This window comes from Gorilla gorilla, chromosome 21 (genome assembly GCF_029281585.2).
Source record: "Gorilla gorilla gorilla isolate KB3781 chromosome 21, NHGRI_mGorGor1-v2.1_pri, whole genome shotgun sequence".
NCBI lineage: Eukaryota > Metazoa > Chordata > Mammalia > Primates > Hominidae > Gorilla > Gorilla gorilla.
The window spans coordinates 61,320,780-61,334,294 of NC_073245.2; the positions used below are offsets into that span (position 1 = coordinate 61,320,780).

Below are 13,515 nucleotides of genomic sequence, written 5' to 3' on the forward strand. Positions count from 1 at the left end.
CATGTTCAGCTAATTTTGTATTTTTAGTAGAAATGGTTTCACCATGTTGGCCAGGCTGGTCTCAAACTCCTGACCTTGAGTGAGCCATCGCACCTGGCCTAAAATGGAAATTTTTTTTTTTTTTTTTTTTTTTTTGAGACAGAGTCACTCTTGTTGCCCAGGCTGGAGTGCAGCGGCACCATCTCGGCTCCCCGCAACCTCCACCTCCTGGGTTCAAGCAATTCTCCTGCTTCAGCCTCCTGAGTAACTGGGATTATAGGTGCTTGCCACCATGTCCGGCTAATTTTTGTATGTTTAGTAGAGACATGGTTTCACCATGTTGGCCAGGCTGGTCTCAAACTCCTGACCTCAGGTGATCCACCTGCCTTGGCCTCTCAAAGTGCTGGGATTACAGGCGTGAGCCACTGCGCCCAATCTAAAATGGAAATTCTTAATTGGCATCAAGGAGTAAGGGAAGTTCACTAATTTGTATGTAAAATATTTGCATTTGGGAGGCAATGTACGCTTTTCTGGGAAAAGGATTCACGCTGTCATCAGATTATTGAAGGAATCTGTGACCCATTCATGTAGAGGGAAACTAAAGAAAGACCAAACCTTCCTCTATTTGTTTTCTTAGAAAACTAGTAAATAAAAAAACAGTTATGTTTTACCTAAAATCATGTGGACATGAATGTGGATTTTGTGTTACTTCCTCAGTTATTGCTTTGCTTTTAGGTTGAAGATGAACCAAACAAAATTTGTGAAGCCGATCGAGTGGCCATTAAAGCCAACATAGTGCACTTGATGCTTAGCAGCCCAGAGCAAATTCAGAAGCAGGTAATGTCGCTCTGCTTTTTAGATGGGCTCCTCTGTAAAGCTCTGATCTAATTAATCTTTTCCTCTCCTAGTTAAGTGATGCAATTAGCATTATTGGCAGAGAAGATTTTCCACAGAAATGGCCTGACTTACTGACAGAAATGGTGAATCGCTTTCAGAGTGGAGATTTCCATGTTATTAATGGAGTCCTCCGTACAGCACATTCATTATTTAAAAGGTATTGATGCATAGATTCATGTTTTTAAAATACTTTTTAAAGTTTTATTTGCTTGTGTAAACGGTTGTGTTTTTGTGACTGTTGTCATTCCTTTGAATCTGATCATCTTGGAATGAGAGCAGAAGTTTCTGTATTGCGTTTGCTTCTTCTCAACTAGGATGTTTATTTCATATTGCTCTATTACCTGTGAAATACTTAGTCTTGATAAACTGCTTGATTCCTTTAAAAAGAAAACTGGCTGGGCATGGTGGCTCACACCTATAATCCTAGCACTTTAGGAGGGCAAAGTGGGCGGGTCACCTGAGGTCAGGAGTTCGAGACCAGCCTGGCCAACATGGTAAAACCCCGTCTCTACTAAAAATACAAAAAAAACTAGCCAGGCGTGGTGGTATGTGCCTGTCATCCCAGCTACTCAGGAGGCTGAGACAGGAGAATCACTTGAGCCTGGGAGGTGGAGGCTGCAGTGAGCCGAGATCGAACCACTGCACTCCAACCTGGGCGACAGAGTGAAACTCCGTCTCAAAAAAAAAAAAAAAAAAAAAGAATTCCCTTTGAATTTCGGAATTTCGGAAACCCATCTATTCATAGATCTCCAATCAGCATCTCTCCTTGAAGACCTAAAGTGAGTAAATAAAAAAAACTTGTAAATTTATCTGTTTTACCTTAATTTTCTAGATACCGTCATGAATTTAAGTCAAACGAGTTATGGACTGAAATTAAACTTGTTCTGGATGCCTTTGCTTTGCCTTTGACTAATCTTTTTAAGGTATGGAATGCATCTTGGTGATATTTTTAAATTAATATTTTAAATTGCTTGAATGTTTGTATACATGTTAAGAGAATGCTTTGAAAGCTTATTTGATAGATAATGTTTAGAGCATTTCTTTTGAAAAATTTCAAACCTACACAGAAATAGAGATGCTATAGTGAACTCCCATCTATTATTACACAAATTTAATGGTTAGCAACGTTTTATTTTCTCTGTTCCCTTTCTTAGGAATGTTGTAAAAGCAAATCCCAAGCATCATATCATTTCACCCAAGTATTTTAGAGTATGTGTCTCTAAAGGAAGAAATATATATTTTTATTTGACTATGTTTGGAGTTTAATTAATTATATATTTATACATTATTTTACAGTTTACAGGATACTTGCCTGAATGTGTTCTTGGTGTTTGTGAAAATCCTATAAGATTTAAAGAAATATATATATACTTTTTTTCTTTTTTCTTTTTTAAAGACAGGGTCTCACTCTCATTGCCCAGGCTGGAGTGCAGTAGGGCATGATTATAGCTCACTGCAGCCTCAACTACCCAAGCTCAGGTGATTCTCCCACCTCAGCATTCCAAGTAGCTGGGACTACAGGTGCACACTACCATGCCTGGCTGCTTTTTCTCTTTTTTTTTCTCTCTCTCTTTTTTTTTTTTTTTTTTGAGATGGAGTTTCGCTCTTGCTCACTGCAACCTCCGCCTCCCGGGTTCAAGCAATTCTCCGAGTACGCTGGGATTACAGCCTGTGCCACTGGGCCTGGCCAGTAAAACCTGTTAATTGCATTTAGAATAATAAAGAATTGGAAACAACCTAAATACCAAGTGGCAGATGAATTGTTTAATAAGAGCATATAAAGATAGTTTTGTGTAATATATTTTTATATATGCACAGATTGGGAAGACATAGTTCAGAATATTAACATTGGACTTTTTAGTGCTATTATGAACAATTCAAAAATACATACTTTAACCTATTTTTCACAGTCTCTTAAGTGACTGTATTATTTAAAAGCCAAGGCTGGGCATGGTGGCTCACGCCTGTAATCCCAGCACTTTGAGAGGCCGAGGCAGGCAGATCACGAGGTCAGGAGATCGAGACCACCCTGGCTAACATGGTGAAACCCCGTCTCTACTAAAAATACAAAAAATAAAAACAACATTAGCCGGGCGTGGTGGCAGGCACCTATAGTCCCAGCTACTCGGGAGGCTCAGGCAGGAGAATAGTGTGAACCCAGGAGGTGGAGCTTGCAGCGAGCCGAGATTGTGCCACTGCGCTCCAGCCTGGACGACAGAGCAAGACTCCGTCTCAAAAAAATAAATAAGTAAAATATGAATAGTCTCAGCTTAGTGCAAGGCTGTTTCACTAAGATCAGCATGCTGGGTTTATGATGCACTAACCATGTTGCTAAATTCCTTTCCAAGGCCACTATTGAACTCTGCAGTACCCATGCAAATGATGCCTCTGCCCTGAGGATTCTGTTTTCTTCCCTGATCCTGATCTCAAAATTGTTCTATAGTTTAAACTTTCAGGTAAGTTCATTTGATTTCTTGCTTTTGGTTCTTACTCTTTGATTTTAAATAGAGTTTTCTTTCTGTTTGATAAAGACTTTTTTGCCAGCATTGATTTTTCTGAAAGAAAAGGTTTTTTCTGACTCTCTCCATTTATCTATAGTGTTCTGTTCTACAGTAGTTCTTTCAGATGCTAATGAGATGTTTCATGGAAAAAAGCAGTATTCTCTTATATCTAGTAGGTTAGCAAAACCCCACATCCTAACTCACTCTTGGAGAGTCACCCTGTACACTGTTTTACTGGTGGCATTAAGAAGCTAGATTTCTGAGGCCTTCCTCTTTCGTTCATTTATATGGGTATTAACATTTGGGGAATCATGTTTTGGTTAGGGGTTGCTGTCCAGCTTATACAAAATGACTTTTACTGGAAGCCATATGAGGGAGACAAGACTTGAAGTACCAGACTTTGAAAGGGGTAAGAACTAGTAGTATTTCAGAGGAAACATAGCCACAGGGCTATAGCAGGGAATGCCTAGTTACCCTGTTGCTACTGAGATAGTGGCCTCCAATCATTCTTTCTGTTCTTAATCATTAATTCAAGATTCAGGACCAAGAAAGGGGTGTTAATTGGTACAAATTGTTGCTATACTGCGATGCAAGGAGGACCTAGCCCATTCATTGTTTGTAGTCAGTACCTGGACTTATCTTCACAACATGAATAAACTCATAGTGGTAGGGAAAGCATTCCCCAAAAGGAAATTGGGTTGTTTTAGCTAGAATAGGAGATGAACAGCCCAAAAGGACATGTCCCACATCAGTGTTCAGCTGGATAGCAGTTTGAGAAGTTCTTACTTAAATGAATACTACTATTTTTGCTTACACCTTTTGAATTCTGAGAAGTCAGGTTTAATGAAGCTCTTGAGAACTTGTCTGGCAAGGAGACCAAGGAAAGAGGCATAATCTACCCTCAGGGGACTTGTACCCTCATTAAGAAGGCAGTACTATGCCACAAGAAATCAGTAACTAAAAGACAATTAGTTTATCTGCCTTGGTGGTCATCTTACAATAAACGTAGTTCAGAAAAGAAAGGGGATGTATTAGTATGCACTGAGCTTGAGCTTTGTAAGGAAAGTCTTCATATAGTCTTAGCTGAACCTTGAAGGAAGATTTAGATTAGGACGAGAACTAGAGGTGGCATCATTTATAGCATACAAACAGAGGCAGAAGTCAGAATGCTTTATGCAGCTGCCAGATGTAGCTGGAGCAGAGAATTCTTGTCAGAATAGGTAATGCTCAGGCTGTGAAGCCTGTGTATAAAATGTTTTGTCCACGTGGTGAGGGAACTTAAAAAAAAGTAGTGTTCTTAATATTTTAATCAAAAGTTTCAAGTCAGTGTTTATTCTGTAGGATCTCCCTGAATTTTTTGAAGATAATATGGAAACTTGGATGAATAATTTTCATACTCTCTTAACATTGGATAATAAGCTTTTACAAACTGATGTAAGTATTTAAAATGTTGCCTGAGTGGTCTTTTTCTTTCATTAAGAGTTATTTGGCTACAGTCTGGAAACCTATTTACTCTTGCATTGTTAAAAGATAAAATTTCAATACTGTAATAATATTTGATTCTATTTGATGTTACATGTTTGGTGTGTGTAGTATACAGAATTACTCTTATCATGGGCTTGGCTTAAGTTCATAGTATACAGATAAGGCTGTTTCATTACATTATTGAAAGTAGGTCTTTAAAGTAGTGACATTGTGGATATTTCATGAAATAAAATTATTTTTCATTGAAGATACTAAGAAAACTTAAAACTCTATAATGGTAGCCCCTTTTTAAAAATCATCTGGCTAGGCATGGTGGTTCACACCTGTAATCCCAGCACTTTGGGCGGCCAAGGTGGGAGGATCCCTTGAGCCCAGGAGTTCAAGACCAGCCTTGGCAATGTAAGGAGACCCCCCATCGCTACAAAAAATAAAAATAAAATTAGCCAGATGTGTTGGCTCATGCTAATGGTCACAGCTACTCAGAAGGCTTAGTTGTGAGGATCCCTTGACTTTGAGCCCAGGAGGGCAAGGCTGCAATGAGCTGTGACCATGCCACTGCACTCCAGCCTGGGAGACAGAGGGAGACCTCGTCTCAGAAAAAGAAAAAATTATCCACAGCTCGAGAAAGAGAGAAAATGGTAAAAGATTGTAATTTGTAAAGATTTCTGATATGGGTTTTATATTGTGTACTTTTAAACATATAACACTTATTCTGTGCTACTCATTTGTTAATATATTTATGACCTTCTTTCTGAAGAGACAAAAGACAAAATATTAAAAATATTTCAATACCAAATAAACTAAAAATTAGAATTGGTGATTCAAATCAGGTTTTAAGAGTGGGGTACAGAAAGAAATTGTTACTATCGTTGTACAACAGATTTTGTCTCAGAGTTTGACTATATTAATAGGAACTTTAAAAGATGTAGCTCTCATAAAATAATTATTTCAGTCCAATGGGAGGGAAAAACACTCCTTCAGAAAACAAAACTTTTCTTCACACAAAAGTCACATGGAAATTTTTTGGATAGAATTCTTACAAGGACCTTTTTGCCCAGTTAACCATGTGCTACCTTGTGCTACTATTTATGCCTTGAGTAATCAGTGTGAGGGAGTTTTGGTTTTGGCTTTGGTTTTTGTTCTTACTCTGATGTCTTCCCCTGTCTCACTCTGTCACCAAGGCTGGAGTGCAGTGGCATGATCATGGCTTACTGCAGCTTTGACCTCCCTGGGCTCAAGTGATCCTCCCACCTCAGCCTCCCAAGTAGCAGGGACTATGGGTATGCACCACCATGCCCAGCTGATTTTTTTTATTTTGGGGGCTTGCTGTGTTGCCCAGGCTAGACTCAAAACTCCTGGGCTTGGCCGGTCGCAGTGGCCCACGCCTGTAATCCCAGCACTTTGGGAGGCCGAGGCTGTCCTGGCTAACACGGTGAAACCCCGTCTCTACTAAAAAAAAAAAAATACAAAAATTAGCCGGGCGTGATGGCAGGTGCCTGTAGTCCCAGCTACTTGGGAGGCTGAGGCAGGAGAATGACATGAACCCAGGAGGCGGAGCTTGCAGTGAGCTGAGATCGCGCCACTGCACTCCAGCCTGGGCAACAGAGGGAGACTCTGTCTCAAAAAAAAAAAAAAAAAAAAAAAAAAACCACTCCTGGCCTCAGGCCATCCTCCAGCCTCAGCCTCCCAGAGGGTTGGGATTACCGGCATGAGCCACTACACTCAGCCAGAATATACTGTTTGAATCTAATATGGAAATATTTTGTAATTCAGCAACTTATTTGAAAGACTTGGTGAAAAGATTGGTGGTGGCATAGCTGTAGTTTACAATAACTGATTTGATTTGGATTTAATTGATAAAGAGTCTAGTTCAGGAATTTCAGTTACTCCTCTTACTTATGTTAGCATTAGAGTTGTATGTTGGAGTTTTTGTTTTCTTTTATGTGAGGATGAAGAGGAAGCCGGCTTATTGGAGCTCTTAAAATCCCAGATTTGTGATAATGCCGCACTCTATGCACAAAAGTACGATGAAGAATTCCAGCGATACCTGCCTCGTTTTGTTACAGCCATCTGGAATTTACTAGTTACAACGGGTCAAGAGGTTAAATATGATTTGGTAAGATGATGGTGGAGACAAATAATTAAAAGACATTCTCTCCCTATCTCCTCCAAGAAATAAGCTGTTGAGTTTTGCTTTTAAAAATATTCTTGTTTTTGTGTTTTGTTCCAGTTGGTAAGTAATGCAATTCAATTTCTGGCTTCAGTTTGTGAGAGACCTCATTATAAGAATCTATTTGAGGACCAGAACACGCTGACAAGTATCTGTGAAAAGGTTGTTGTGCCTAACATGGAATTTAGAGGTAATTATGGCAAAAGTATGTTAGTATAAATTTACTAAGTCTGTGTTTGTTTTTTGTAACATATTCAGTGTAATTCATTTATTACTGGATAAAACTTGTATGTCATTTATTTCTTATTTTCTAAACCAAGACAGAAAATGTAGTATCTGTAATGAGTTTTGTTGTGCCCTGTGAGGGTTTTCTCATGGAAATATTAAATAAGACTTCAAAAATTCCTTTACACTAAGAAGATAAACTATCTGGAATTTCTATTTAGAGAAAGAATTTGATTTTGTTTCATTTATTATTTCAATGAATTTTTAGCTGGCTTTATTTATTTATATATTTATTTGAGACAGGGGTCTCGCTCTGTCACCCAGGCTGGAGTGCAGTGATGCAATCTTGGCTCACTGCAACCTTAGCCTCCCAGGCTCAAGTGATCCTCCTACCTTAGTCTTCTGAGTAGCTGGGACCACAGGCACACATCACCATGCCTGGCTAATTTCTTGTATTTTTGGTAGAGACAGGGTTTCACCATGTTGTTCAGGGTAGTCTCAAACTCTTGAGCTCAAGCAGTCCACCCGCTTTAGCCTCCCAAAGTGCTGGGATTGCATTTCTGAGCCACCTCGCCCAGAAATAGCTGTTTTTAAACAATCGACTTGAGAATAGAAATGATAACTTTATAAATACAAGGTTGAAGCCCACTTAGTTTGTGCTTAAGGTTAAACTATAGTGCTAAGAGCCTATATTTATAAAATGTATGTCCTTGTTCTAACAGTTGTGAAGAACAAGTAATGAAGGTGGGAGGGATTGTGTTTTTTGTTTTGGGGACAGGGTCTCACTGTGTCACCCAGGCTGGAGTGCAGTAGCACAGTTATGGCTTACTGCAACCTCAACTTCCCAGGCTCAAGTCATTGTCCCACCCCGGCCTCCTGAGTAGCTGGGACTACAGACGTGCACCACCATGCTCGGCTAATTTTTTATTTTTTATAAAGATGGGGGTCTTCCTATGTTGTGCAGGCTGGTCTCAAACTCCTGGCTTCAAACAATCCTTCTGCCTCAGCCTCCCAAAGTGCTGGGATTACAGGCATGAGCCACCATGCCAGGCCAAGATTGTGTTTTATATCAAAATAGTTATTAGATCAGTGGTTTTCAAATTACGTCTGGAACAAAATAAGGAAATTAAGGACAATATAGCATGAGATTTTATTTCCTGTTGTGTTTTCATAAAAATATGTTTAAAGGATAAATCTTCTGGCTGGGTGTGGTGGCCCATACCTTTAATACCAACACTTTGGGAGGCTGAGGTGGGAGGAACACTTGAGCCCAGGAGTTCAAGACCAGCCTGGCCAAAATGGCAAAACCTTATCTCTACAAGAAATAAATTAGTTGGGTATGGTGGCATGGGCCTGTGGTCCCAGGTACTGAAGCAGCTTAGGTGGGAGTTTTGCTTGAGCTCAGGAGGTGGAGGCTGCAGTGAGACATGATCACACAACTGCAGTGTGTGTGTGTGTGTGTGTGTGTAGACTTTTTTTTTTTTTAATTTATATGATAAAAATAGAGATGAGATCTCGCTGTGTTGACCAGGCTGGTCTCAAACTCCTGGGCTCAAGCGATCCTCCCATTTCAGCCTCCCAAAGTGCTAGGTTACACGCGTGAGCCACCATGCCGGCCATTTCTGACATTGTCCACTCTACTTATTTGTTGTTGAAATGACTTTAATGAAATAATAGTGATTAAAATTAGGTTGTTGGTATTTTAATGTTCTTATTTGGTGAAATTAAAAGTTAGCCTTCTGATATTGATCCCTAACATTTTTGACAGTTGCAGGTATAATCCAATTCTGGGGAAACTGTCACATTAGAACAAGTGAGCCTATCTCATAGTTGTGTGAATTACCTAATACCTCACCTTTCAGGGTAGCATTTGCTGCTTTAGATAATGATTAAGAGTATATGAAGTAGTCATCTGATGGGAAAGAATTCTTTGCTGTAGAGCAAGGCAGTTCTACATACTCTTCTGCATTCTCAGCTGTAAAGCACAGTGACGTCTTTTGGAGTGTTATCTGAAATATCATCTCTCCTTGTAGCTGCTGATGAAGAAGCATTTGAAGATAATTCTGAGGAGTACATAAGGAGAGATTTGGAAGGATCTGGTGTGTATCTTGGTTTTTTAGTTACTAGTCTCTTAGCAAGCCAGTTTTAAGGTGGTTCTCTTTATAGTAAATGGGAGAAGTGGGATTGAGAATAAGAGTGTTTTTTCAGCGGGCTTTCATTGAGAACTGTTGTCTTTCTTCAACTTGTCTTAAAAAGCTCTTATATGACCTGAATGAAAATATCAAAAGTTGAATCATTTGTCTGTTCTTACATAGTATTTATCAAAATTCTGTGATTCTGTGACCTCTTTAGTTTCATTTTGATTTTGTATTTCTTGGGGGCGGGAATGTTTTTTTCATTGTTTGTGTTGCTGATAGCTATTGGGTGGCCCTTTGTTTTTCGTTCTTTTTTTTTTCGTTTTACAATCGTAGCCAAATTATTCCAGGCAATTTGTTTTCTTATAAATTGGATCAGCTTGTTGGTGGTTGTTTTTTTTCCCCATAATATATTTTCTTTTCATTTCATAGATATTGATACTAGACGCAGGGCTGCTTGTGATCTGGTACGAGGATTATGCAAGTTTTTTGAGGGACCTGTGACAGGAATCTTCTCTGGTTATGTTAATTCCATGCTGCAGGAATACGCAAAAAATCCATCTGTCAACTGGAAACACAAAGATGCAGCCATCTACCTAGTGACATCTTTGGCATCAAAAGCCCAAACACAGAAGGTAAATATTTTTAATGTGGTTTTGTTTCTAAAACAGACATCAGTGACACCCACACAAGTCAAAAAGAAATAACGTCTCTGATAATAGAGCCTACTCTGCCAGATAACCTATTCTGATTAAGATTTATATAATCTCTGAAGATGGCTTTATGTTGATGTATTGAGCACTTAAGTTTCTTATAGACCAGAAAATTGATAGATGGCCACACTTGTTACCTTAGCTGAGACCCGCTGTATAAAATATGCTTAACTTAAACTTAGCTGTTCTTTAATTGAGGAAAGTTTCTTTATTGTCTATTAGTATAGTCTTATTTTACATTTTTATATTTTCGAGACAGAGTCTCTCTTTGTCACCAGGCTGGAGTGCAATGGCGCAATCTCAGCTCACTGCAACCTCCACCTCCTGAGTTCGAGCGACTCTCCTGCCTCAGTGTCCCAAGTAACTGGGATTACAAGTGTGCACTACCACACCTGGCTAATTTTTGTATTTTTAGTAGAGACAAGTTTTCACCATATTGGTCAGGATGGTCTCAAATTCCTGACCTCGTGTGATCCTCACACCTCAGAATCCCAGAGTGCTGGGATACAGGTGTGAGTCACCATGCCTAGACAGTATAGTCTTATTTTATATTTTATACATAAGCAGGTTGTGTTTTGTTGTTGTTGTTTTGTTTTGTTTTGTTTTGTTTTGAGACAGAGTTTCGCTCTTGTTGCCCAGGCTGGAGTGCAATGGCACGATCTTGGCTCACCACAACCTCCGTTTCCCGGGTTCAAGCGATTCTCCTGCCTCAGCCTCCCGAGTAGCTGGGATTACAGGCATGCGCCACCACCCTGGCTAATTTTGTATTTGTAATAGAGACGGGGTTTCTCCATGTTGGTCAGGCTGTTCTTGAACTCCTGACCTCAGGTGATCCACCTGCCTTGGCCTCCCAAAGTGCTGGGATTACAAGCATGAGCCACCATGCCTAGCCTAAGCAGTTCATGTTTTGAAGTGTTCCTCTCTCTCTCTCTTTTTTTTTTTTTTTTTTTTTTGAGACGTTGTCTTGCTCTGTCATCCAGGCTGGAATGCAATGGCAACATCTCAGATTACTGCAACCTCTGCCTCCCGGGTTCAAACAATTCTCATGCCTCAGCCTCCCGAGTAGCTAGAATTACAGGTGCATGCAACTACACCTGGCTAATTTTTTGTGTTTTTAGTAGAGACGGGGTTTTGCCATGGTGGCCAGGCTAGTCTTGAACTCCTGACTTCAAGTGATCTACCCGCCTCGGCCTCCCAAAGTGCTGGGATTACAGCCGTGAGCTCCTGTACACAGCCAGTACAGTCTCATTTTATACATAAACAATTTGTAGTTTGAAGTGTTCATCTCCATTTTAACATGGTTTTCTAAAATTGCCTGAATTTCTAATGTGGTAGATATATACAGGTATTTTGTTATTTTACCATGTTATGAATTTGCTTTTCAGCATGGAATTACACAAGCAAATGAACTTGTAAACCTAACTGAGTTCTTTGTGAATCACATCCTCCCTGATTTAAAATCAGCTAATGGTGAGTTGTGAAATTCTTGCTTTTTTTACAGCTTGCCACACTATACCTGCAATTCAAAAAACGGCTTCCTATCCTTGTTCCCTTTTGTTCTTTTTTTTTTCTTTTGAGACAGTGTCTTACTCTGTTACCCAGGCTGGAGTGCAGTGGCACAGTCTCTGCTCACTGCAACTCCTGCTTCCTGGGTTCAAGCAATTCTCCTGCCTCAGCTTCCCAAGCAGCTGGGACTACAGGCACGTACCACCATGCCCGGCTAATTTTTGTATTTTTAGTAGAGACGGGGTTTCCCCATGTTGGCCAGGCTGGTCTCAAACTCCTGACCTCAGGTGATCCACCTGCGTCGGCCAGCCAAAGTGCTGGGATTGCAGGCGTGAGCCTCCATGCCCTGCCTATTATTTCTTTTATTGAATAAAATCTCAAATGGTTTCCCCAGATCTTGTCCCTGTGAAATTAATTATTGATAAAGAAAATATTGCTTGATTAGGAGGAAAATAGGAATAAATACAACTAAACTGTAACTCAGCTTTGCTACCTAGTGCATAAATAAGGATTATACATTGGCTTCCTTTTCTTTTTTATTTGAAAGATGAATTCTTAAAAATTGGAGTACATTTCAAAGTACTAGAAAATTGATAAATATTAAGGGTATCTTTTGGCCGGGTGCGGTGGCTCACACCTGTAATCCCAGCACTTTGGGAGACTGAGGCGGGAGGATCGTGAGGTCAAGAGATTGAGACCAGCCTGGTCAAAATGGTGAAACCCCGTCTCTACTAAGAATACAAAAACTAGCTGGGCGTGGTGGCGTGTGCCTGTAATCCCAGCTATTTGGGAGGCTGAGGCAGGAGAATCGCTTGAATCCAGGAAGCAGGGGTTGCAGTGAGCCGAGATCGTGCCACTGCACTCTAGCCTGGGATACAGAGCGAGACTCTGTCTCAAAAAAAAAAATCAAGGATAGTTTCTGATGTTTATGAATGTATTGATCTACATCCAGATATATTCCTTTTTTAAAAAAATATTTTAATGTAGGAAATTTATATACACCCAAAGGTGAAGAGAATATTGTAATGAGCTCCCATGTGACCATCATTTAGCTTCGAGAATTATTAACATTTAGTGATCTATTCCTTTCATTAATTTATTTCCCTACCCACTAGAATAATGTAAAGCAAATTCCAGCTAGAGAGACATGTTTCTAATTCAGAATAGCTTCACTTCTGGGAATGTAGGTAGACATGCTCACCGATGCGTGGTCCGGCTCATTTTTATTCAGTTATATAATATGTGTTCCTTTGTCATGAAACAGGCATGGGGAAAAATAAAATCATTTATAATCCTACCAAAATTAATGACTAAATAGTAAATCATAATATAATTAACTGTGCTTTAATTACTTGACATTTTATCTTTTTTTATAACTCTGATGATGTCACTAATTTGGAAGTAATGATCCTTACCACTTAAGTAACTGTGGCTTTCTGTTTTTTTATATAGTGAATGAATTTCCTGTCCTTAAAGCTGACGGTATCAAATATATTATGATTTTTAGAAATCAAGTAAGTAGCTTTTTATTTGTTACACGCCACTTAATCTCTTTAAGAGTTTTATTATGTACCACCTTCTCATCTACTGTGCAGTCATTTTATATCCACATCTAACAAAATTAACAATGATTTCTTTATAACTTAGAATTTTAGACCATGCTTAATTTTCCTCAGATGTCTTTTTGCAATAATAGTAATAGAATTGGGATCTAGATAATGTCCACACATTGCTTACAGTTGATTGTGTCTTAAGTCTCTTAATTTACAACAGAGAGGTCCTTCTCTGCCACTTTTTGTTTGAGATGGAGTCTCATTCTGTCACCCAGGCTGGAGTGCAGTGGCACCATCTTGGCTCACTGCAACCTCTACCTCCTGGGTTCACGTGATTCTCCTGTCTCAGCC

The 13,515-nt window shown here is 39.5% G+C and overlaps 1 protein-coding gene across 2 annotated transcripts in view; it reads left to right on the forward strand.

The window, feature by feature from the left end:
- The window catches only part of CSE1L (chromosome segregation 1 like), a 50,255-nt gene that overhangs the window by 19,155 nt on the left and 17,585 nt on the right, over positions 1-13,515 (forward strand). For both annotated transcript variants that reach the window (XM_063702462.1, XM_063702463.1), the window contains exons 5-15: positions 715-816; positions 888-1,033; positions 1,709-1,799; positions 3,225-3,332; positions 4,719-4,811; positions 6,811-6,978; positions 7,093-7,222; positions 9,291-9,356; positions 9,825-10,027; positions 11,491-11,575; positions 13,064-13,125. In XM_063702462.1, coding sequence (XP_063558532.1) covers positions 715-816; positions 888-1,033; positions 1,709-1,799; positions 3,225-3,332; positions 4,719-4,811; positions 6,811-6,978; positions 7,093-7,222; positions 9,291-9,356; positions 9,825-10,027; positions 11,491-11,575; positions 13,064-13,125 — 1,254 coding nt within the window. The remainder of the gene's footprint in view (positions 1-714; positions 817-887; positions 1,034-1,708; positions 1,800-3,224; positions 3,333-4,718; positions 4,812-6,810; positions 6,979-7,092; positions 7,223-9,290; positions 9,357-9,824; positions 10,028-11,490; positions 11,576-13,063; positions 13,126-13,515) is intronic.